Here is a 24,998-nt window from a genome sequence, read left to right as displayed (position 1 = left end):
GTATCTTTGTGCCGAGGGCATCCTGCTGCCCTGGCTTTGCTTGGTCCTGCAGGCACTGCTGATCTGGGACAGCAGTGTCTCTGGGGCTCACTGCAGCCAGGTGTGGAGGAAGCAGAGGCTACTCTCAGAAGTGAGTGACAGTTAAGCAGTCATTTTTTTTACCTGTTACTGAGAAAGGTCATACGTCCACTGATGCTAAATGCTCATCAAACCACCGAAAGAAGGACAATTTCCACTAACTTCCTAGCTCTAGTGTGGGAAATGTTTTGTCTTTGTCATGAGTGAATATTAATTCGTGTATTTGGTGGACTTAGAGCTGCTTTTCAAACTTTCTTTAATGGTGTACTCTTCTCTCACTTGACTATCTGACCTTTTCTTGAGAAGTGCTGTTGAGGAGCTGACTTAAGTGAACTTCATCATCTCTATTTATCAGACTAATGAAATACAGGTCTTAGCCAGCCTTAACCTCCAGTTACACTGGTATTCACCACCCTGACAAAACAAAACAAGTGAAAAACTGTGAACTGCAGAGTTTTTTTCAGTGCAAAGATGGATTGTCTGTATCCCATCCCTGCAGAGCTGTGGTTAGTTGCAGAGATCTATGGTACAGCTCTGTTGTGTTCCTATCACTTGAGCTAGAGTGAGCTCCCTGTGAATGCTAAGTATACTTGGAGGCACAGTCATTGAAACTATATTTGGAAGAATCTGCGAAAGTCTAAAAGGAAGGGAGATAATGAATGAAACATCCCAGACCTTCTCAGGCAGTCAGCAACTGGCCTTTTAACTGAGCACTGAGGCAAACATGGGCATGAAAGCTGGACTTGGAGAAGTGGCGTTTAGCTGACCATGTCTTCTCTTTTTCCTCCTGTAGTCCTGATTCCAGAGTCCTCTATCAGTTCAGGTTTAATTTGTCTCCCATTCCCCTTCCTAAGTTGAGTTCTTACCTCCAGGAGGGAGGAGATGCTCTCAGCCCTCTGCTCCCTGAATGAGGAGAAGGAAACAAGCCAAATGAGCAGAGGAAGAACTATTTAAAGTTCAGGATGTTTGGGTTTTTTACAGCAGATACAGGCACTTTGTCACACATTACTCACTTCATAAAATGCCAATTTAAGCAGCCTTCCATTACACCAATTACTGACTGGTTATTTCTTTTCAGAGTTGGTAAATGTTTCCAGCGGACTTTTCCCATTTAAGCCACAAAACTCTCTAAGATATTCAGTTCTGTCTGTCCTTTCTCGTATTGTGACTCTCCCCCTCAGAGCCACGCAGTACCTGCATTTAGTTACCATAAGTACATGATGGGGTTGGATTGCTGAGGAACCAAATACAATGTAACCAAGAGGAGCTTGGTTTTTGTACCTTCATAATATTTTATTGTTTCCACAGATCTGAAAGTGTAATTTCTAGCATGATTGCTGACTCTTGAGAGAAATGTGAGGGAAAGTACATGAAAACAATATTTGTAGCCAATTTTACAATTATACAGTGAATGTCTGCCAATAACCTTCTGTTTGAAGGGTTTTCTACTTTCAGGGCCAGACAGGGTGCTTATGTCTTAAACATGTTTTAGGCATACAGTCACATCTAAGAATGCAGAAATATGTTTGTTTATCACAGCCCCAGAGGATGAGCACATCTTACAGTTGATTGATTGTCAGAAGTTTTGTCTGATTTTATGTGCATTTACTCTTGAATGCTCTGTATTGAGCCCTCTCAGGTCAGATATCTTTTACATTGTTTTCCACATGCCTCTTTTTCTAAAACCTGCACTGACCTAGCGAGCTCCTTCCCTTGAGAGCTGCAGAAGTGTTTCCTTAAGAGAATCACACTTTGACCTAACTTTCTGCCTCAGATCCTTGCAAAAATATAATGTTACTACTGTTTTTAACCGTTTGACGCCGTGAAAGGAGGATTGTCTTGCTCTTTGTGTCTGACTCTGTGTGCTGTTTTGTTCTGAAGGTGTACAAGGGAGAAGAGACCACATTCCACATCTCAGGCCTTCAAGTCAACACAGACTATCGGTTTCGCGTCTGCGCCTGCCGCCGGTGCTTGGATACCTCACAGGAACTTAGTGGACCTTTCAGCCCATCCGTTGCCTTTATGCTTCAGCGAGATGAGATCATGCTGTCAGGAGAAATGGGAAGCATAGATGATCCTAAGATAAAGAGCATGATTGCTACTGATGAACAGTTTGCAGCCCTCATTGTTCTTGGCTTTGCAAGTTTGTCAATCGTATTTGCCTGTATATTACAGTACTTCTTTATGAAGTAGGGAATTCAATGGGAGTTTGAGATACAAATTTAACTAATGCTACGCATTATAATCCACACAGTTATTCAGATATTCCTCTTTTTTTTTGAAATCCTTTGTTCTACCATACATTTTATATACTTCTCTTGTTTTTACAGTTCTAGCTTGAAGAAAGATAAATCAGTGTTTTGATGCACCTTTTTGAAATTCAAAACTAGGAAGTGATCAAACTGGAGAAACAAGCAAACCAGATACCAAAAGCAAGGTTATTGTGGGTTTTTTTTTCCTTCACAGTTTCAAAATTGTCACCAATTTGCCTTTTCAATGTTGTTTTGGGTTTGTTTTTCACTGAAGTTCGTACAGTCTCTTATCTTACTATTTAGGAAATTTTAATCATGAGTCACTTTTATATCTGTCTTTTTTTTTCCTTCTAAACATTAGTCACAAATGTGTATAGTGGTAAGACTAGAATACAGTGTTAGTCAACAGTACCAGGTTTTCCTTGAACAGTATTAGCAATGTTGCCTATGAATTATTCACTACATTTGCCCCATTCTTTTTTTCAAGATAAAACATTAAGTTGTTATTTTAACCGCTTAGTGCATTTAAATCGGAACAGTATCCTGCAGTCGAGAAACCTTTTTAGTTATCTGTTATTTTTACAGTTGCAACACTATAAACTGCCTGTATAAGAAATCAAATAACCAAACTACGTATAAATTATGAAGCATTATAGACTTTTTTTACCATTTTGATTCCTAGCAGTAATTTTAAGTAAGAGGGCATTGTGCAATAGTTAGTTATTCCCATGTTTCAGCTATTTAAAAGCTGCTTTAACTTGTCTGTTTGTCACTGTATATAACTATTCCTAATCTAATACTAGATATTGTTCTATGATGTTCAGCCTGATTTATATGATTAGAGCTGGTGGCAGCTTACTGCCTCTACTGAATTAGGTGAGATTTACACTCAATGTAAGCAAACTTTACTGTCAGTTGATTTTTTTATTATTGCTGTTGTTATTTTTTTGAGGGGTATCTGTTTTATGGAACTTTCTTGGAGGTATTGGAGATTAGATCTGTTTATTTGAAATCCCTTCAGTGGGTGTCTGTGCTATTCTTACCACAGGACTAATGGAAATAACTTGGTACCTGACAAAATTCTGACGAGAGTCCTGCAGAGGAATAGTCCCTGCTCTGCCAGGAGTGTTCCCCCTCCTGCCTGCCCCTTCCCACACACACGTTTCACTCCATCAAGATACTAGATTTTTAACTCTGGAGTCATTGGGTTATTTATATTAAGTCAACATTTGTGTGAGTACCTCAGGGACTTAAAATGAGCTGGAGGTGCAAATAGATTCCAAAAGGGTGCAACAGACACAGTGTATTTCCCTGCCTCTTGTTTTTGTATATTTTTGCTACTTGGTTTTGCTTTTGTCCTCGCTCTCGTGTGCTCTGTCTCCATCGTCTAAGATTCAGTGTCATGTACTAGCATAATATTCCCTTAACCAAAGTAATGGGGGAAAAAACAACATTATTTTTGTTTTAGGTTTATTTATACTATATACTGCATACAGTACTTTAAATACCAATTACAGTGCAATCTTTTATTTATTGTAAAAAAAAATAAAACATAAAAAAATAAAAAGTGTACTTATGTACTAATCCCCCTGCCCCCTTCCTCCCCGTAGCATGTTATATTTTGTCTGTTTTATACCGTTGTACTTTAGGTCAACTTTTTACCTGGCAGCATTCCTAGTATTATTAATCTTCTTACATTTTCTTGTGTTTTTGAAGATGGGAGCATCTAGTACGTTAAATGCCAAAAAAAAAAAAAATACCCATTATCAGTGATTCAAACGTTTACATGTATCCAAAAACATAATCATCTCTGGAAAGAAAGTGCTAAGATCAATGAATTATTCTGTGTGCCTCTCTAGATGTAGCAAATATTAGATATGTTCTGTATTTTGTTATTGACTATAATTAGTTTAATTTAGCCTTGCAAACTAATGGCATTGAGCTAAATATATTATTTTTTTGTTGTTTTGGTTTTGCCAAAGTCATGGCTCGTCAAATTTATTTTCATCTTATTTAAATTTATTTGTGATATGAGACTTTGTGACCTTACATCTGTATTTTGTGAGCAAAGCATATATGGCTGTTTTTGATGGAGGGGGAAAAAGAGTGTATTTTTTAAAACAACAAAAAATAGACACACTAGTTTGGAAACCCAGAAATTTGGATAGATCCCCTGGTGTTTTTTATGTTTGGAATGGCGTTTCAGCAGTGCTGCTATTGAAATTCAAGCTTGATACCTTTTTACAAAAAAAACCTTAAAAAAAAATAACAAAAAAACCCTAAATAAAAATAAATAGAAAAAAAAATACCCCACCTTGCTTTAGGTGATTTGATCGATTTTTGAAAGTTTGAACTAGAAATGACAGTAAAAGCAGCGAGCTGGGAGAAGCAAGCAGTCACGCCTGAAGCATTTCTGGCATTGCTAATTTGTAGTGTCCCTATAATCAGGCAGAGGAGAGGGCCCTGGGCCAGGCCTGAGATGTTGGGCAGGAGCTGGGCCAGGCCCTAAGGAAGCTCATTTGCCATTATTGGGGTTGATACGTTCTGATTGTTGTTCACATATGAACGTATGAAATAAAGCAGGGCGGGTGCTGAGGCCTTTTCCTTCATCCTCAGGCCCTTTGATCAAGGGCAGGCCTGAAATCCTGGCCCTGGGCGCTCTGCTCTCAAAGAAATTCAGAAAACAAAAACGTAGAACTAAACACTAAGTATTTAAAACCCTTAAGGAAGGAAAGAGATGTTTTTTATATCGGTCTGCCTTTTTCTTTATGAACTTGAAATGTTTTTCTAGTCCTGTTTGTTGGCTCCAGTAGCTCAGTATTGAGTGTCACGATTGAGAAGTGCCCTAACTGAATGTGTATGAACCTTATCCTTGCACAGTTCTTTCAATTGAAAACAATTAAAATGTTTTTACCTCACTATGGGAACATACATTCCAAGCTTTTCAACTTTAAAGAAAAAAAAAGAATCATACGTTTTCTTGTATTGTAAATTTTAGACTATTTCATATGCATTATATTAAAACTGCCATATCAATTTTAATGTATAGATTTTGCAAATACTACACTATGTATGTAAGACTTAACTGTATCTGTAGTGTATATGTAATATATTTATGCCCAATAAATGTTTTAATTCTTTCTGATATTACCAGAAGTTTGCTTAATTGAATATAGCCCTTTCAGTCTGTGCAGCCGCTTTCTGGCAGGCGGTGGTGGTGCTGCAGCCCCAAATTTAACTCGGGACGTTTCCAGTTTAGAACAATTTTGTGTTTTTGATGAAGTGTATCATAGAATCACAGAATGGTAGGGGCTGGAAGAGACATTTAGAGATCATCTTGTCCAATCTTCCTGCGAAAGCAGATCCATCTAGATCAGGTCACACAGGAGCACATCCAGGTGGGTTTGGGAACTTCCAGAGAAGGAGATTTGTCACCCTATCTGTGCAGCCTGTGCCAGGGCTCCCTCACCTCAACAGTGAAGTAGTTTTTCCTTATGTTTAAATGGAACTTTTGGTGTTCTAGTTTCTTTCCATTACCCCTTGTCCTGTCTCTGGATACAACAGAAAAAGTGCTGCCCCAACCGTTTGCTGATGCAGTTCAGTTTATGGCCTCATCTTTTCTTAAGAGTGGGCCAAACACACCACAGATCCACCCCCTGTAAAGCCACAATCTACCCAACTCTGGCTGCTGCCCTGCAGTCTGCTTCACTTGCCAGGGCTGATCTATGCTGAGCAAAAGTTCATGGGGATAATCTTAAAATGTCAGGTTTCTGCAGTGTTTTAATCACTTCTTTTAGATAGCTTGCATGACAATTCAGGGATGGTATGAGTACGCCTAGATTTGTTATCTCTTTGTAATTAAACTCCTGAAATTAGTGGAACTTTTCATTTATTTGTTAATTATATGCAATAAGTTCAATTACTCATTATAAAGAACTAGTCTAGTATGTGTACATGTTTCTTGGCAAATAATGCTTTTTTTAAAACAGCTTATTTTCTTCAAATCACTGCATAAATACAACTTTTTATTAGTTTCTTTTTTAATTACTGCTGTTTACATCATGAGTGGGGTTTCCCAAGGGAAATACTTGGGGGGGGGGGGGGGGGGGGTGTTCCACTTGGTTGCTCAGCAATTTATTTCAACAGTGCTTGCCAAAACAATCTCTCTCTTAAAAAGTCTTTTAACTATGTCTATAGAATAACAATCATCAGTATCTGAAGTGATCTTTTTTGTTTCAGTAGTCCCTGGTTTTTGCAGTATTACTGTGAGTATGGTTGAAGTCCATGGGAGTGATGGAGGATTTGGGTATTTGCTGGTTGAGCTCTGAACGTTATCTTGTAATGCTGTAACTTGCAGGTTTGGTGCAGAGGTGCTGAGTCCCTTTCCCACACCCAGACCAGGCAGAGGTGGGGTGAGCAGCACAAAGTTCCCAGTGGATTCTGTTTTACAAGAAAATACAAGTTATAACCAGACTTGGATAAAATCATATTTACTGGCATCTCTTGTCTGCTTGTACCTGTTCAGAGAAAAATATGGGCTTTGAAAAGTTTTTAAACAGAGTGGAGACTTAAGTTTTGTGAACATTTTTGTGGCCTTGGAAATAGCTTTTGGGGTGGTTCAGTCATTGGATGTGAACTGTGACACATCTTGCCATTTGAGCAGCCTCCAGGTCTGCCAGTGGCAAAGGCTGGTCACCAGGTTGGTGGCTGCTGTTTCTATAGCAGCAGCAATTCACTCTCTTCTCAGTAATCAAAGAGCCAGTTCAAAAACAAAACAGGTAGAATTTGTTTTGCTTTTAACTTCAGTCACTGTTGCTAGTTTGGAGTAGGTTCAGTTTCGTTTGTTTTGGTGGAGGAGAGTTGAGCCATTTTTAATTGGAGGAGTTCTATGGGTGAGAAACCAGTGTTATCCAAGCAAGATGTGGCACCATCTGAGCCTCCTGTTCTGAACCCACAAGTAAAAAAGCAAACAACTGAGTCATGGGTAAACAGGAGAAAGTGACTCCAGGCTGTATCTATCTCTAATGGGAGATTTAAATCCCTGCTCTTCAACAGCTCCGGTGTAGTTTTGTCCTTTTGCTGAAGTTTGAGGTTGCAGATGACACATGAGAATTAATCTTTAACTGTTAGAAAGTGGTGGGGTGGTCCTGATGCTCACAGCCCACTCAACTCTCCACATCCACCACTTGGGAAGCTGATGGAGCTGAACTGCTCAGCTCCTGCCAGCCCCAACCTGAAACCTCTTTCTCTTCTGTTTGCCCGTGTCCTTGTTTGGGATTAAACAAGCGTTACAAGAAGAGGCAGGTTCTTTGCCTCAATCTTTACCCCATCATCTCAAACCTAAGTGGATCCTTCAGAATCTCAGGAAGGTGTGAGGAATTCATGGACTAGAGAAATTCCTCCCTAGCACCAATGACACCTACAGCAACCAGGAAGGTTTGTTAGACCTGCTTGCACCCAAAAGCATTAGAAAAAAGTTATAAAGAAGTTAGGGTGGAAATGTGATGTTCAAATTCTATTTCCTGTGCTAATCTTTTCTAGAGTTATTGAATTATTGCAGAGTTCATGATGTATTGTGATTTATTGAAGTGGTGTAGAATTATATTCTCTGTCATTATTCACCTGCCCTGGAGAGAAAATATAAATGTCATCCCTTATTCTTCTCAGAAATGAGAACCACAGGTAAGTAGAGAGGATGATATGGACATTTTGTTTCAATATTTTTAAGACTGAGCAGAAAAAGCCAGCTCAGATCCTTTGAAAGGGCTGTTTCATCAGAATTATATTTAATAAGTTCTAAACCACTGCATCTCTCTCTGCTCTTGACAATTGTTCCCTCAAAATGTGAAGATTCTTGGCAGGGTGAAATAAAACATAAGAGGTTTCACAAGATGCTTTCAAACAGGGTGAGTTAGCCTGCTATCTGCTGTTATTTAGGTGAATGTGCTCTCATTAGTTTGAGCAGTTACATTTATTGTACTAATTGATGGCATAGATGGTACTGCATGCAGTCAAAATTATTTTTAGGTCTACTAGCATAGTTAATAAATAACTGCTTGGGTCAGTGTGCTCGGTGGATGTCATTTCTTGGTAATTTTATTAGCTCATCTCTCTCACTTTCTGTCATATGAAAGCTGTTACTCTCTACAAATAAAAAGGAGCAAAAAATGGGGATGCAGAAGTCTGGCAAGGAAGAACTTATAGAGTTAAGAAAGTCACCCTAATCCAGTGCAAATATTGTGTTTATTAATTTATAGCTCAAATGCCCTTTCTTCCCACAGAATGCTTGTGAGCTGCTTGCAGTGTCGTGGCTGGGAAGGAAGGCTCTGCAGCACTGCAGACACTGCCTGGGCAGTGGTGGTATGAGCCCTGTCCTCCAGTGCCTGGCAGCCCATCTTACAGGAAGGGATGTTTGATTTAGGTCTCACCACAGCCTACAGCAATGGCACTCCTCTAGCAGCATGGCAGGCTCCAAAATGCGCTGCCATTTGGGAAATGGGGCACAAGCCCACAGCAAAGACTGAGGAGAGAGCAGGTAAATACAAACCTTAGGGGTTTGACACCGCAGCAGGAGTATCTGGTCTCAAGTGACTATAAGAGGCTGGGGCAGGCAGCTGCAGTGGCTCTGTGAGTGGTGTGAGTGATGAGCCTTGCAGGTGAACTTTCAGTGAGAAAGAAACCACTAGTGTGATCTGAGTGTGTCTGAAATGGATCTGTTTCCTTTATACATCATCATTAGACTAGAGATGCTCAGGCAGTGCCCCAAGGCAGCCGCTCATCCAAGCAACGAGCCCCACGCTAGCGCATCTCCACCAACCGAGGCCCAAGGAAACCCTTCCCTCTTCCCAAACAATTGCTCAGTGAGTTCAAAACTCTGTGTTTGCTGAGCACCAGTTGAGAAGATGGCACCTTTTGCAGCCTCCCGCTGGTGCCACTGGCACAGCACAGCGAATTGTACAAAAATCAGTCACATTGTCACCGCTTGATAAAAATACCAAAGTGCTACTGAGCGGGCAGAGTCCACACCCACGGGTGACCCTGCATGTGGGCCTTGCCTCTGGTGCCAATTTGTAATGTGAGTTTGTGCTGGGTTTTGTGATAATGACATGTTAAAGCTATTCTAATTTCTGCACCTGGGAGCTCATGGTGCTGCAGGCTCATTGTAGAACAGGCTCATGGTGTTAGATTCCCTGCCTGCCTGCCCTAATGAAGGACGATTTGCAGCACCAGTTGCTTGGAGAAGGAGGCTGTGCAGGGAAGAACAATGTGAATAAAGGCTTGGAAATTGCCATGCCTTTTCTTTCTCATAGACAGTGTTGCAATAGTGTGAAAATCAATCTGAACATGAGAAAAAGGGAAAAGGACACAACTCTTCTCTTTTGATCCAGTAGCATTCAAAATAGGCAAAAGTGCTGGTAGAGCATCTGCCATGCCCTCAGAGCAGTCTCTGGAGTTGAGAGCACAGTGCTTTATTGCTGAGAGGTTTTACTTTGTGGGCTCACACTTCTTACCAAACCTTTGTTTTGCTCCCAGTAAGGGGGATGAAGCAAGCATGGAGTAGTAAAATGCCTTCAGTGCTGCAGACCTGTGCTTCTCTTGCTGAGCAAAAGCAAGTCAATATGTTCTCAGGAGTCAGAGAAACATGCAGCCAGCAACATCACCTGCAGCTCCAAGAGGAAGTAGAGGCTTGTAGGGGTTTGGCCTATATAGTGGGGTTAGTGAGAGACTCTGAGTGTTGCTCTCCTTTGAAAAGTCGTGGCAGGCACTAGTCTGCAGCTGAGATGGGGAAGGGCAGTAGCACACCAGCACTGGGCTTGGCAGGGAACTGAGACTCTTCTGCTGGGAAGAGACCTGGGAAACAGTTGTTGAGCATTTAGCAGACTACTCATCAGATTCTATAACATTAATGTACTATATTGAGTGCTGGACTGACAGAGGCTCAACAGCAACCACCAGTGTCTGCAGAAATCTGCAAACCTTCGTTAATACAAGATGCATGACATTGGTTGTCCCCTTCGTCTTCTTTCGCTGTATTTGCATTATCATAGTGTAGAGGTAAAAGACAAATTGTGATCTAACTTTCACTTATCTTTTTTTTTCCTAAACAGCAGGAGCCAGGGCTTCTGGAAACTGAAATTGTGGTTTCACAACCTGGTAGAGCTGGCAAAGCTGGACCCAATCATCTAACAAACTGCTTTGGGCAAAAGTTTGGCCGAGGACATGGGATGTGAAGCCAGACCCCTGGACATTTTACCTGTTTCTCACCAGAAATCATGTTTCAGAGTGAAGCCATTGGCGGACACGTCTGTGTGAGGAAATGGGTGTGCTCTAGTCAAGTTCCTGATCTTTGTGCAGAGCTGGGAGGGAGTCTACTATGGTACCTCAGGTAAGGATGTAGGGGAGGGAGGAGATGGCTGGGATGGTGTGAGGGGGGTGTACCACTGTGTGCATGAGGGACCTGCTCCCATGAAGAAAGAGACTTCATGTTAAGGTCCTATGAGCTTCCAGCTCCTCCAGGCACTGCTCATGTTAGGGTGGAGCAGTGTGTTACTCGGCCTGACAGCAGTGCCAGTCACACCAGCTGTTCCTAAGCCATGACAACTCCTGGGACTGCATTCACTGGGTATAAATCCATCTGGGGAATTTTCTGGGAGGCTCTTGCATGGGGAGCATCCTGTGCAGGCTCAGGGATGGGGGTGAATTCAGGGGCAGCTGCACATCCCATTGTAGGAGTATGTGCTGCCTCAGCCCCTTGTACACGTTGGCTGATTGCTGTTAGTGGTAGGGATGCAGCAACAGGGCTTTGGAAGCACAGCCTGAGTTTTTTGTGTTCAGGCTCCCATCGGCCAAGCTCTCTGGAGGTTGCTGTGTCAGCCAGAGGTTACTTATTTCCCACATGACACTTACCTCAGGATGCTGTAGTGATGGCACGACGGCAGTACAGCTTTTAGAAACACAAATGATGCTCAGAGCTGCTGCACCAGCCCACAGCTCCAGGAAAAGTGCTCCCAGATCCATACCCTATCACTCTGAGACAATGTGGTTTGAGCAAGGCAAATTTAGTTCTCAAGATGGAATTTACCTCCTCAGGGCCATGGGGCTTTTTTTGCAAATGATCCAAACTCTATGGAAGCCCATCAGGAAACATTGAAGGGCTCAGAGGAACTGCTGACAGCCCTGTAAGGGAACACACCGATCAACACAAGCAAGAGCAAGTTGAGGTGTCTGCCACAGAGCTGGACCAACTGCCCTCCAACCTGCAAAGGGGCCTTCAGTATCAGTGGCTGCTGTCGCACACCTCCCCCTTACCCAGCAGCAGATGAGGAAGGAGCTGCTGCAGCAGGTCTGTGATGGAGAGGAGGCTCTGCTGGATACTGAGGTACCCAACAGCTGCTGCTTTACAGAGGGTTTATGGAAATGTCCCTTGAAGCAAGGATGTGTAACTGCTGAATATCAGTCACCTCAAATTTTGCCATCTGAGTGCTATATTTCCAGTGTATTTTATTTTTGGCAGGCAGTACAATAGGACATGATTTTTCTGCCTGTGCATGCCTCCATCAAAGGTACTTTTCTAAAATGAATGAAGCTTTCTGGTAAAGTGCTTTTGACCTATTTCACCACCTGTTTAACATGTTGCCAAGAAATAAAATGCAGGCAAATTGTTCCTGTTTATTTGTGAAGCTGTGATACAAAATGTAGAGTTAGAACAGGTTTTAAAACTTGAGCTGTTTAATGAATGAGCCTACAGTTGTTTCCTATATGGACTGCTCACGTACAAGTCAGTGAGAACACAAGATTTTGACTCATAAAGCCCCTATACATCTTTTTCAGACAGAACTGGCAAAGTCTGTTCCTAAAGAGGTTCCAGAAATGAAGCCTGTGGCTCAAGAGCCTGAAAGAAATCTTCCTGCCACACTTAATGAATGGTTCATCTGACAGTAGTTGATTTCATGAAAGGTTATCCAGGTAATTTTCTTTTTCTTCTTCTTTTTTGCTGCCTTTAAAAGGAGTTTGTTCTGCACTGGTACATGTTTGGAGCAGCAGACCCTGCTCACTCTGGGGATTGCCCGTAAGTGTGGCTCCACTGACTTGAACATTTTTGTGTAGAAGTGTTTTAGTACTGAGGGGAGTGGAGACTAATGGATGGTGTAGCACCAAGTGCAGGAATGACAGCTACAGTGTGCGTTAGATGCTTCAATGTTAATGTTTCCTACCAGATCTGAGACATTTTCCTGCTTGTGCAAGAGCCACAGGAAGGTGGCAGCTCTCCTGGCATGCAAATGCATGTGTTCTGTTGGATTTGACCAAATGTTCAATGACTTGCAGAAACGAGTCAATTTCCTGAGGGAGAAGTCTTGCCACTCCTCCCAATGAGCAGCCAGTCCCTTTCTTTGTAACTTTTGTGACCCCCTAGACTAAATGTTTCCAATTCTATTCTATGCACAAAGTTTTGGCAATTTGTGTTGGTGTAGCTAAAATTTTCTGTCTCTCCTGATGAAATGTTGGGTTAAATGAAGTGATTTGTACCTTTATTGTGTATATGCAGAAATTACACTCTTACACATAGGGCTTTCATGTTATTCTGGTTTAAAAAACAAAACCCAAAACACAAAACCCATGGTCTGAGTTAGCCATACATAAATAAAAATTAAACCCCACCAACACAGCTTCTCAGACAGGTAAAAGCCTCTGCAGGGCCAGCATGACCATGTAGAATTGCTTTCTATACCCAAGACACAGGTTTCTCTTGCAGGGAAGAGAGCAAGCCTACAGAACCACAGAAGGATGAGGGTTGGAAGGGACCTCTAAAGATGATCCAGCCCAAACCCCTACTAAAGTGTGTTTCCCTCAGTCAGGGGGCACAGGAAAGTGTCCAGGTGAGTTTGGAAACCTCCTGAACAGGAGACTCCACACCCTCCCTGGGCAGCCTGGGTCAGGGCTCCCTCACCTGAACAGCAAAGAAGTTTCTTGTGTTCCAGCAGAACTTCCTGTGTTGCAGCTTGTGCCCGTTACCTGTTGTCCCGTCACTGGGTGCTACATAAAAAAGACTCATCCCATCCTCTTGACACGTTCCCTTTGGGTATTTATCAGCATTGATAAGGACCCCCTCAGTCTCCTCTTCTCCAGACTAAACAGCCCCAGGTCCCTCAGCCTTTCTTCATAAGGAAGATGCTCCAGTCCCCTGATCATCTTGGTGGCCCTGTGCTGACCTGTCTCCAGAAGTTCTCTGTCCCTCTTGAGCTGGGGAGCCCAAAACTGGACACAGGACTCCTGATGAGGTCTCACCAGGGCAGAGTAGAGGGGTAGGAGAAACTCTCTTGACCTGCTGCTCCCACTCTTTCCTCATGCCCCCTGGGATACCCTTGGCCTCCTTGCCCATGAGGGCACATTGCTGGCTCATGTCTATTTGCTGCCCACCAGGCCTCTCAGGTCTCTCTATGTAAAGCTGCTCTCCAGCAGGTCACCCCCAGCCTGTACTGGTGCAAGCCTGGCACCCTGTACGTGACGCTCTTCATGGGTTTTGTGTCCCATCTCAGGGTGACAGCCCTGCCTGGCACCAGCCCCTCGGCTCCCAGGCAGGAGGAAGGCTCCTGACAGACTCCAGCTTCTCCAGCCCACCTGCCACCACACCGCCTCCCCCACCACCACTGCTCCACAGGGTTATAAAGAGCCTCATCACTTTATTTCTTGTTCTGTTCACATTTAATACCACAGGCACAGCCAAGATCTGAAGCACTGATGTGATGCTGGTGTGTGAATGGCTCATTTACACAGACATGTGATTAGTGAGCTCACATCTCCACAATCTTTTCAAGATTCCCAAATTTCTTGTTTCCCTGAGTTGCATGACATCTGCCATTGGATCTGTTTGTCGGTCAACGAGTGAGAGAACAAAATGGATAACAAGGCAGCCACGGGCAGAGATGAAAGGGGAGGAGACCCTACAGCACTGCTGCTCGCTTCTCCATTTCTGGATTGACACACACCAAACCTGTGCTGGCTGAGAGTGCTGGGCTGGGGAGCAAGACAGGCTCATGAGCCACACCAAGAAGCAGCAATCAATCACCCTTAGCAAAGCACTGGATGATCTAAAAGACATGATGTATATACACAGAAGAGGCCAAATTCTCTTTCGAGGTCTACCTGAGCAGCACTGTCAGCCAAAGGTGTCACAGGTAGAGTGTGGCCCGTTACCAGGAGCTTGGAGGCAGGAGGACCTTTGCTGACAGACAATTCCTTACAGAGGATCAGTTGTGGATTCAGCTGGTAATAAATATTAGAACAAAGTAAATAAAAGCTGCTATTGCACATGCACGCTCCAGAGCTCCATCAGCTGCACCACACAACCTATGTGCTGGTGTGACAACAGATCCAATATTGTATTAGCGTAAAAGACGGAAAGTTTTCTGCTTTGCCTCTTAATGACATCAGTTGAATTGAAGATATTTATGGATCAAGTATGAGAATGTATCTGCCTGTGGCTTTTAATGTGGGGTTTTATGTTCCTTTGCCAGGTCTTATTGGTCAAAAAAGTGTTCTTGGTTTAATACTGCAGCAGACAAGTACAACTGCTCCTGGGGCTTTGTGCAGGGAGGTGATGCTGGTAACGTGCTGAGAGGCGTTAGAAGTTTACAGGTAGGAGACCTGATGGTTTACAGGTAGGAGACCTGTCCTCAGCAAACTTTGGGGGTAGGGAGTGAGCAGAGTAGGGACAGGTAGCCACAGACTCATTACAAATATCGAAACAGCTAAAGGCTTCCAAGCCCAAAACACATCGAGTCACTCACAGCAAAGCTGAACTGAACAAGTGCAGATGATTTAGCTGGTACAAAAGAAAAAATTGAAGATGACTTTGGTGGGAGATTGCATTCCATTTTTGTACAGCATCACTGCAGTCCTGAAGTTGGCACCATCCTTGTCCCACTGAGATATATGTAAAAAACACTATTTCTGTCTGGGCGTGTTCTAAGCCACTTCTGGGAAGGTATTTTTTTTTCATTTCCTTTCTACTTGGATGTGACACAAAGGTCAATTCTTTTTAGCCTGTTTAAAAATGATCCCTTTTACTTCTCCTTTCCTTTTTTAAGAAATCATTTTCCTCATTCAGAGGGAAATGTCAGTTCCTCTAAAAATCAAGATTACGAAAAGTGTATCAAATTCCACGTTGACTACTTTGCAAAAAGGCAATTCACTGTTCTCTCTCTGGGGTCAGGTTATATGCTAGCAAGATTCTTAGCAAAGCTAAAGTTGACTCTGGAAAAAATCAGCTGGAATGAGCTGCTACTGAAGTCACATAAACTCTCAAGTGAACTGGGCTGTGTTCGCCCGTTGAGAAAGGCAAAGCCTGGCTCTCCTGCTAAAGTGCTACGCAATCAATCACACGGGCAAAAAGCAGCAGCAGAAGAATACGTGAGTGTTGCCAAATTCTGTGAGCATCTCTCTCCTTTCATAGCCTCGAAGTTTAGGGGGGTATATTTAAATCTCTAACTGCTGACATCGACCTCTTTCAGCGAATCCAGACGGTGACAGACGGCCAGCTTGAGCTCCTCGCTTTGCACTTGTTGCCCTCTTCCTTTGTGGCTCTCTGGGAACCCCAGGTCATGTGACAACACTCGCTTCTGTCCAAACCCGGGAGCTCTCTTGCTTTGTGCTGGAAAGTCTCTTCTTTGGGAGGGGTTTGAGGCCAAACAGGCGGCAAGCGGCCACACGGTACTTCTTCGACATGATGTTGTAGAGAATGGGGTTGATGGCCGCGCTAAGGTAGAAGAGGACAAAGGACACCAAGTTGCAGTACTGGCTGATCACTGCGATCTCCAAGGATCCAGCTTCAAAGGATTTGGAAAATAAATATCGTCCTACGTGAAAAGGCAACCAGCAGAGTATGAAAGCAAATACCACCACAACTAAAATGAAAACAGCGAGAGAAATGGTGTTAAGTTAGGAGTATTAAAACATGCGTGGTTAAAATTCTGGTTTAGCATTCTACTCCCTTAAGAAATTAATCACAAAGTGTGAAAATGCATCCCATAAGTGGCTCTCAATACATTATCTGAGAGAATAAATTAGCTACATTTACTACACATTGATCATATCTGAACAAGCTGCCTGCGTATTGTGCAAGGAATCTGACGTAGCACACTCTGGCCTTTAAAACCTGCCTCTTCTTAAATAGTTAGAGGCTCAAAATGGGGATAAATGTGTAACAATCTATCAACTGCAGTGCTTAGCAAAAGCAAATTATGTCTAATCGAGCTACAGACTCAATACTGTGGTTTATAATGAAGAGTGTAATCACTGTGAAGCAAAATGATTGAAGACAAAGCAAAATTGCTTAAGGTAAAGCAAAATTATTTAAAGCAGAGGCCCAAAAGTAAAAGAAGCCACCAGAACGTGGACTTGGAGAGAATACATGCCAAGGTAAGAGCAGAGGAGTTGGGCACCCCTCCTGTGTGTCAGTTTTTGGAAGGTGAGTTACTCCAGGAAGAATAAAACTAAGCATATAAATACCTAACTGCAGCATTATATGGTACATCTGTAATGTTACATTGTCACTGGGGTTGCATTTTGATGTAGATATAATGTATGTAAAATAACACTTTGGAACACTGGCTGGTTTGAATTTCCACTCTAGAGAATGGGGAACTTTTTCTGTTCACTTCCTGACTGTTACTGACCTTTATTATTTGTGATAATGGTTGCTTAATGGTTGGACTCAATGATCTTAAAGGTCTCTTCTAACCTAAATGGTTCTGTGACTCAATAGACCATAAACAACAGAAAACTTCAGCAACGGGTTTTTTTGACATTCTTAAGCATTTTTACTTAGCTAATCTCTTTTGTTAGCAATCCTGCTTTCCACGTCCTGTCACAGAGGATAACAGAATTCAAAGAAGAGGGATGATTTGGGGCATCTTTCCCCAAAAGCTTTCTGAACAAGCATTCCCAAGTTAAAATGGATACTTATGCAGGATTTATGGAGGACTCTAAAGTGTAGACCTGAGGTTCAAAGTAGTTTTCCAGCTCTAAATCTTCTTCATCCCAACCACTTCCATTTTTTTTTCCTTGGTATCTTCACCTACACCTATTTGTTCAGGTAATGTTCCCCTAGCTCACCAGCAGAGCTCAGGTCACATAATGAATGGTACCTTGATGTCATTACAAATGGAACTTGAAGCTCAGGCCACATTTGCACATGTTAACATGCATGACCCTAGCCAGGCTTTTGACAGTTTGATCTTCACGCCAGTGGGGTCACGCTGATTTCAATAGGATTGGGGTATGATACCTCATTTGCAAGTCAGCCCATACATTTAGGTATTTAATTATGGACCTAGGAGCATAATCCTTCTCTACAGCTTAAAAGAAGTGTTGGTGCTAATCCCATTTACTTGCTGTTCTGTAACTTGCTAAAGTTGCTTTAGAAAGTGCCTTCTAAATGTTAAGGATAACATTAAAAGTGATGAGAGCAGGCTGCACTGAGCATCTCCTGGTACTGAGCCTTTAGTAACTTCTTTTCTCTCCATCAGGCAGTTATCATTTAGAGAATATTGGCTCCTATCAGAGGGCAGTCTTGCTACTGCCTTCCTGTTCTCAGACCTTGTAAAATAACACTGAAATGTTGTCATGCTTGCAGTGATACTTCAGGGCAGAAACAAACTGTTGTTATTTCAACCTTCTTTATGGTTAAGCATACAGAAATCTACACAGAGTGGTAATATCTGCTAGCAATTTACCTCTTGTAAGCAGAGATTCATAATCCTGAAACTCTAGAAGTGTAAACGCTGAATTACTTCCAAGGTCACACTTACCAGACCAAAGTAATTCTATTGATCATAAAATGTAGCTGAAAGGGCACAAAGTGCCGTGCTTTTTATTATTCTTCCTGCTGTTGCATAGTCATGAAGTAGAGCATGAACAAAAAAATCAGTTAGGCTCCCATTTGGCGATGAAGGTACTTAGCAGGGACTGTTACCTCTTAGTCTAGCTCCTTAGCCCATCATATCAGGCTGGCTGGAGTGAGTACAGCACAGCTGCTGCCTGTGAAACCTTCTTCAGGCAAAGCATCTCACCCCCAGTGAAATCCACGGGGTGATTCTCACTGCAGAGGACTTTGTGCTTGAAGAAAAGTCTGCAGCAGCAGCAGGATTCTGCAGTTTTCAGGCACTAAACTGCAGATCAACTGTTTGGGTTTGTGCATCAAACTCCCACCGCGTGCACTGACTTAGGATGTTAAGGTCTGTATTTCCACGTGCCCGCAGTAACTGTTGTTGGAACCATTCAGCAATGCAAATACACAAAGTGAGGAATGACAGTGTCTGTCATCTCCACCCTGTTCTTCCTAAGTCAGTGAGAATTTACAGGCTCTCAGACCTGAAAGGAGACACAGTGCTCCCTGTCCTGGTGTTTTACTAATACAAGAGTGCAGATTAATTCTCACAAGCTTACGGAGCCGTGCTGGTAAATAGCCTCAATTTGCTAAAACCTGGATACAATTCCATGTGAAATGAAGTGCACATCCCCCCCTGCCTGCTCAGCCTGCAGCCTAACTTTGTGGTTGGAGAAGGGTTTAGTTTTGTTTAGAAATCAAATAAACTATCCTTCTGTAAATAACATCAGTATCCACAACCAAAGAGCAAAAATGTTCCAAAAATCTCCAGGGCACTAACTAATTATAACTGTAGTATTTCCCTTATGGGTGATTATTATTAACCTCTGTTTAACTACTTGAGAGTCCCCAGCTCAAAACAGTTAGCTATAAATCTAAGGAAGGGAAAGAGTTATATGAATACCTTGAGGTTCAGCCCTTTGTATGAAACGTTTTCAACAAACACTTTCCTTTGGAAGCAACTACAGCCAACTACCAGCGAGTGCTCAGTCTTCTGCTCTCTCTCACACACACACACATAAACACACACACAAACAGACACACATCCTTTACACATCCCTTGGAAAAACAGAGCAAGAAGAGTCGTACCTAACATCTTCACAGTCTGCTTGTTGTTCTTATCCCTGATGACAGCGTTCGGACCGATGTTCTTTCTCTTTCTTCTCCAGAGCTTCCTCCCGATGAGGCTGTACAGCACGGTCAGGCAAAACACGGGCAGGAAAAAGAAGATGCTGGAGGTCCAGACCATGATGGTGAGGAGCCCGGAGCGGATGGCGTACTCCGTGGCTCGACACTCGTTGGTGTTCAGGGGGTTCGTGCCGTTCTCGTGCTCGACCCCCACCAGGACGAAGATGGGTCCGGCGCTGATGAAGGAGACGGCCCAGAGGAAGAGGATGACCAGCTTGACCTTCCCCTTGGTGATGATCACTTTAGCTCGGAGAGGGAAGCAGATGGCCACGTACCGCTCCACGCTGAGGGCGGTGATGTTGAGGATGGTGGAGTAGGTGCAGCTCTCGCTGATGAACTGGAAGAGCTTGCAGAGCAGGTCCCCGAAGTTCCAGGGCCGGTACTGCCAGAGGCGGAAGAGGTCCAGAGGCATGCAGAGGAAGATGAGTAGGTCGGAGAAGGCCATGCTGGACAGGTAGAAGTTGGTGGTGGTCCTCATGTCCCGAAACCGCGACACCACCAGCATCGTCATGAGGTTGCCGACGATCCCGATGATGAAGAGGAGGATGCAGGCGACGGTGATGCCGGTGAGTACGGGCGCGGGGAAGAGGTGCAGCGGGGGCTCGGCGCCCGTCCGGTTCTCGGCGCCGCGGCCGCCCGCGCTCCCCTCCCGCATCCTGCGGCCGCGGGCTGCGCATCCCCGCGCCCGCGCAGCCCGCGCGCCGCTTCGCGCCCTCCGCCGCGCCGCCGGGCCAGGTGAGGGGGGCGGGGGAGCGACGGGGCGGCCCCGCTCCGCCTCCCCCTGCCCCGGGCGCTGCTGCTCCCCCCGGCCCCGGCGAGGGCCGGCGCTCGCCGCCGCGTCAGAGGAGACGTGGGCGCGCGGGCTCCGCGGGAGCAGAGTGGCCCCGCGCTGCACACACCCCCCTCTCCTTTTCCCAGGGGAAGGCTCTGCTGCGGGGCCGCTGCCGCAGGGCGAAGGACTAAGGTGGCTGCAGAGCGCGCGCCGGCATCAGCTGTGCAGCATCTTCGAAACTTGGGCGCGGGGGGCAGTCGGGCGCCGGCGTTGCGCCGGGTCCCGCTGCGCCGGGCGCGATCGACCCCGCCTGGGACAGTTGCGAGGGGCGGCTGGGCTCCCAGAACGGTGGCAAATCCCTTTCGCGGGCGGTTGGTTCTGTGTGTCCATCGCTTTGCAGGTGTCGGCGGGTAACGCAGTCCCGCGGGGCTCTGAGCGATGGGCGCAGAAGTATAGTGACCGTCTCCTCGGCTTCTGTCTTCGCTCTGTCCTTGAATCTTGGCAGGAGCCCGGTAAGGCTCCAGTTCAGTGAAGCTGCAGAAATCATCCTCTTCTATATGATCTACCTACAATTAAATTTCGATTCAGCAGGTTTCTGCTGTCCTACGCCCTGCCCTTTGCAGACACAGGCATTGAAACTGTCTGTTTCCCCAGCTGCAGGCTCCTACCTGCTACCAAAGGATAACGTTGTACTCAAAGAGAAATCCGCATGAGATCGGGGGCAGTAAAGTGACCCCAGCATACCTGGCAAAGGAGTAATCTCTTCTCCTTTCCAACTTGTCCACACAAAGTGTCAGAGAGCGTGTGCTACGGCACAACCTTTTTTTGCTCTAGAGAGGCTGCAGCCCTTCCTTTGCTCCCCCACAACCAGTGTTCTGAATCTACATCAGCATCCAGTGTAGTTCATCTGGGAAACAGTTCTCTGCTGGTTTTCTCGGGTGCTCTTACACCCCTGTGTGCCCCATCTCTTAACATCACTATTTTTAGGAAGACTTTTTTCCCTGGGCTGTCAGACACTGTCCCAGGCTGCCCAGGGAGGTAGGGGAGCTCCCATCCCTGGAGATATTTGAAAGCTGTGTAGGTGGGGTGCTGAGGGACAAGGTTTAGTGGTGGGCTGGGCAGTGTGAGGGGAGTGGTTGGACTTGATCCTAAAGGCCTTTTCTAACCAAAATTACTCCATGATTTCACAGCTGCAGAGCTTTATTTCATGTCAGAGCACAATGCTGTGTTGCTTTGCCTGTGCCTCTGCGAGTACCTGTGTTCTGTAATTTACTTTGTGTAGTAATACAAACAGTAGCCTCAGTGCCTTGTCCCTGTCCTAATTTGGATGATGTATTTTTTGCAGTTTCATTGGAATCAGTATTCACCACTCCTGCTCTCAAACCATGAGACAGTTCTGTAGCAAGTTACTCACCAGTCACTAAATTCTATCGGGTATGGCTACACATTAACTGCAGTTGAGAAGAAGAAAGAGCCTAATGTGCTTCTCACTTTGTTTATCCAGCTGCCTATGTAATTGGTTTATATGTTTCTGAAGAAAAATCATGGGTGCATGCCACCACTGTACAGTTATTTTCTATTAGAATTTTGTGACCAATCTAATTTAAAGAACATTCCATTATATTATGGAGGAGCTGGTAAATGCCTCTGTATTTAGGCTGCCAAATACTTTGTATTATTATAAAGAATTGTTTCACCCTTTCCCCCCCCCACCCGATAAATTCTCAGACCAGTGCCATTAGCTGAAGGATGTTGATATCTGGCAGAGAAAATGGCCTGAAGCTATAAATGTGACTTTACAGTGTAGAGAGGATTCTTCATTCTCATGAAATTCATCCTTTTTTTTTTTTTTCCTGAGCTATGTCTTGTCAAAAAATCCCCATTTCCCTTTCCCTGGGAGAGAAAGGCTTTCTTTTTCAGAAAAAAAGGCCAATTATTTGTAGTTAAAATAATACTTGAACTGAGACCTCTGAAGCAAAATCAAGTAGCCAAAAGTGAGGTAGATTTATATACTCTGGACAACTTAAGCTCTTAATGCAACAAATTAACACCTAATTCTCTGGGAGTTTGATGTGTGGAGGGATGAACAACTTGGACCAGAAATGGAAGTTGAGCTTTGAATCCAGCAATGTCAATCCTCTTTTTTAAAAGGTATCATGAGCCAAAGGCTTCTCTGACTGCTTTTCCTTCCTGGAGTCAGGGCCAGAAAAAACGTCAGCTGAAAGAGAAGAAAATCAGCTCCAGTTTTCTGATTCTTTCAGATTTCTTTGGCGATTGCAGGACAAGTTTTCATAGGATCTAGAGAGCTGACATCCCACAAACTGCACATAATAATGAAGTCCTGCCTCTGTTTTGCATGTGCTGAGGGACAGTGGTGAAGACAGTGAAAGATATAAGAGCTATGAGAGAAGATGGCTTTAGGGTCCAGAAAGTTATCTGTTAGCCTCCAGTTGCAAGAGCGCTACTTCTATGTTGCCTTAACAACTACAGAAGAGCTTGAAGTCACTGGTGTTATTGGGATGGGAGAAATGGAAAGAAAGAGGCAGAAATGAAGTACTTTGTATTAATAATTTTATCCAGTAATGGAGTATATGAACAAAGCAGATATTAACAAAATCATTTTAATCAATTGCATTATAATGGAACATTAACCTTTCATGAAAGACTTAAAATGCTTCTCTCCAGAAGCTTTAAAGCTGTGTCGAGGACTGGACGTAAGGTAGAAGAGAATTTCTCTTTACAGAGTTTCAAATCCGTTCTTTCCATTTTCTTCTCATCCAATACAGTTTTAATTCTTGCTTATATCATTGTTTGTTGTCATGGAAGTATCTGAAGGCTTTGAATGATTATAGTTTTACTGGGGAGAGATGAAGAAATTGGAGAACAGGCTTAAGGGAGAGATCTTCCCTTTAAAAAATGATGCTCCTCCAACAATTCGCAGAAAAGCAAATGCTGGAGTTTTTTATTATATCCAGGGGCAGAAGATGTTTTGACTTTTGTTATAAATGCATTGTAAGAACAGAAGGCAGCACCTGGTGTATGCTTTCAAAGGTTATGGTTTAGCAACTGCCATGAGCGAGTGGCGCTGAGGAAACAACGGTAATCCGATATCATAATGTAAAGCCTAGAACGAGCTCAAATGACTTCATGGTTGTTTATGTGGCAGCAAACATCTGCACATAGACTTTAAGACAGTGCTAGGTAATTAATCAGCAAAGCTGTGCTCCAAGGCCACTGGTTCAGGGCCATCTGGATTAGCTTTTCGCCACACTTTGGCTTGTGTTCTGGGCATCAATGTCCCTCTCCCACCTCTTCACCCAGGAGAGAGAGCCCACGGGTCATGGGGCGCAGGCACGTTTGTTCTGCCTAAAACCACATTGTGTTTCTTAAAGAATTTCCAGCATGAGAATAGTGGATGTATCCTCTGTGGTTTTTTGTTATCGTTGGGCATTCTCTCTAAAGAAAATCTGCAGCTTTTGACTCAAAGCTGTCCAGGCTTTGGATGGGAACAGTCACGTGACTCACGTTATTAATACTCATTATGATTTGGGTTATGTTAGTGTCTGAACATGCAGGTAGGACTGCATAGTTAATTATTCCTAGTCACACTTTCTTGTTGATACTTTTGTCAGTGATAACTTGACTCACTTCACCTGCAAACCTGCAGTTCATCTACTTTGTCATCAGCCTGGCAGTTACATGGGCTAAATACTCACAACTCAATGCAAACCGAGAATAATACAAGCTGAGGAATTCACAATCAGACAAAATGGAAAGTTGTCTTGAAGAGGAATTTGTGCCCTGGTTTCTATTGTGTTTAAATTGCTGGTTTCTGAAAGGTGATTTGAAGAGCTTTGGATTCCTTAACGTTTGCTAATGCTACATATGTGATGTGTTCAGTGCAGAAGCATTACGTGCATCAAGGACAAGGAATGTGGTTGATACTAACTCTGGCAGAACAGCCTATAAAGAATGGGAAGCTGCTTAAAGGTACAGGTTTCTGCCTGCTGCAGCCCCATCCCATGGACCACCAGCAGTTTGAGAGCATTTCTCTCACAACCCAGAGTCCCAGCTCGATGTCACCTGTAAAACTTTCAGAAGAAATTAACGGAATTGTCTATATAGGTCTGGATTATGAATGTCTCAGGAAAAGGTGTGACAAAGCAGCAGAGAGTCTGTGGTGGTCAGGCAGTTAACTGTGGTACCCTGTGGTAATCAGAGGAGAAGGAATGATTTTTCCCCTGTGACATAGCATTAAATTTCAGTATGTTTATACAGAGAAAAGCTATGGAGAACCAAATTTGGGATGATTCTGACAAAAAGTGCTGTCAACCCTACAGAAAAAAACCACAAACCCCAACGTGTGAAAACTATATCAGACCCATCAATTTCCTAATCTGTCTTCCATTTATGCTACTGAATGGCACAAGGTGGTGTGGAGAGATGAATGAGATCTTGTCTCTGTGTGCTTAGTTGTGTTCTATTGATTGTTACAGGCAGCCTTTTCTTAGACTCTGATATTTAGATGCAATCTGAAAACTAAAATTGTGAACCTCAAAGTCTGTGTCTGAATTGGGCTTTTTAACTGTTTGTAAATGCATCCCTGATTCTGCCTGGGCTGTGAATACTGCTGCAATACAAACAATAATAATTATGTTTAGTAAGGGGAAGTGAGGCAACAAATAGAAGTCTGTTCCATGAAGTAATGAAAGGCACAATAAAAGGCCCTTATCTGGCACGTCCTCTTTCCCATGGAAACATCAGAAAAGAGAGACCCCTCTGCTGAAATAGAAGCAGGCTTTCTGAAAGGAATAATTTCTTT

General features: G+C 43.7%; 2 protein-coding genes across 3 annotated transcripts in view; one reads left to right on the top strand and one right to left on the bottom strand.

Moving 5' to 3' along the window:
• FNDC3B (fibronectin type III domain containing 3B) overlaps nucleotides 1–5,480 on the top strand; it is a 194,991-nt gene extending 189,511 nt beyond the window's left edge. For both annotated transcript variants that reach the window (XM_062005877.1, XM_062005876.1), the window contains exon 26: nucleotides 1,960–5,480. In XM_062005877.1, the coding sequence (XP_061861861.1) occupies nucleotides 1,960–2,271 (312 nt within the window). In that variant the 3' untranslated portion in view covers nucleotides 2,272–5,480. The remainder of the gene's footprint in view (nucleotides 1–1,959) is intronic.
• Nucleotides 5,481–15,844: 10,364 nt separating this feature from the next.
• On the bottom strand, nucleotides 15,845–20,059 carry GHSR (growth hormone secretagogue receptor). Its single transcript, XM_010210612.2, has 2 exons — nucleotides 19,306–20,059; nucleotides 15,845–16,234 (listed from the first exon to the last, which is right to left on the bottom strand). The coding sequence occupies exons 1-2, from the start codon at nucleotides 20,057–20,059 to the stop codon at nucleotides 15,930–15,932; spliced, it is 1,059 nt and encodes a 352-aa protein (XP_010208914.2). The 3' UTR covers nucleotides 15,845–15,929.
• Between the last annotated feature and the right edge of the window lie 4,939 nt (nucleotides 20,060–24,998).

This window comes from Colius striatus, chromosome 12, assembly GCF_028858725.1.
Source record: "Colius striatus isolate bColStr4 chromosome 12, bColStr4.1.hap1, whole genome shotgun sequence".
Classification (NCBI taxonomy): Eukaryota; Metazoa; Chordata; class Aves; order Coliiformes; family Coliidae; genus Colius; species Colius striatus.
This window is presented reverse-complemented; position numbering and strand designations above follow the sequence as displayed.

What these genes read in the sequence shown, in the direction of transcription:
- GHSR (XM_010210612.2), bottom strand. Translation starts at nt 20,059, where the DNA reads ATGCGGGAGGGGAGCGCGGGCGGCCGCGGCGCCGAGAACCGGACGGGC. An exon ending in GCAGACTGTGAAGATGTTAG is followed by an intron (nt 16,235 to 19,305) that starts GTACGACTCTTC and finishes TTTTCATTTTAG; the next exon opens with TTGTGGTGGTATTTGCTTTC.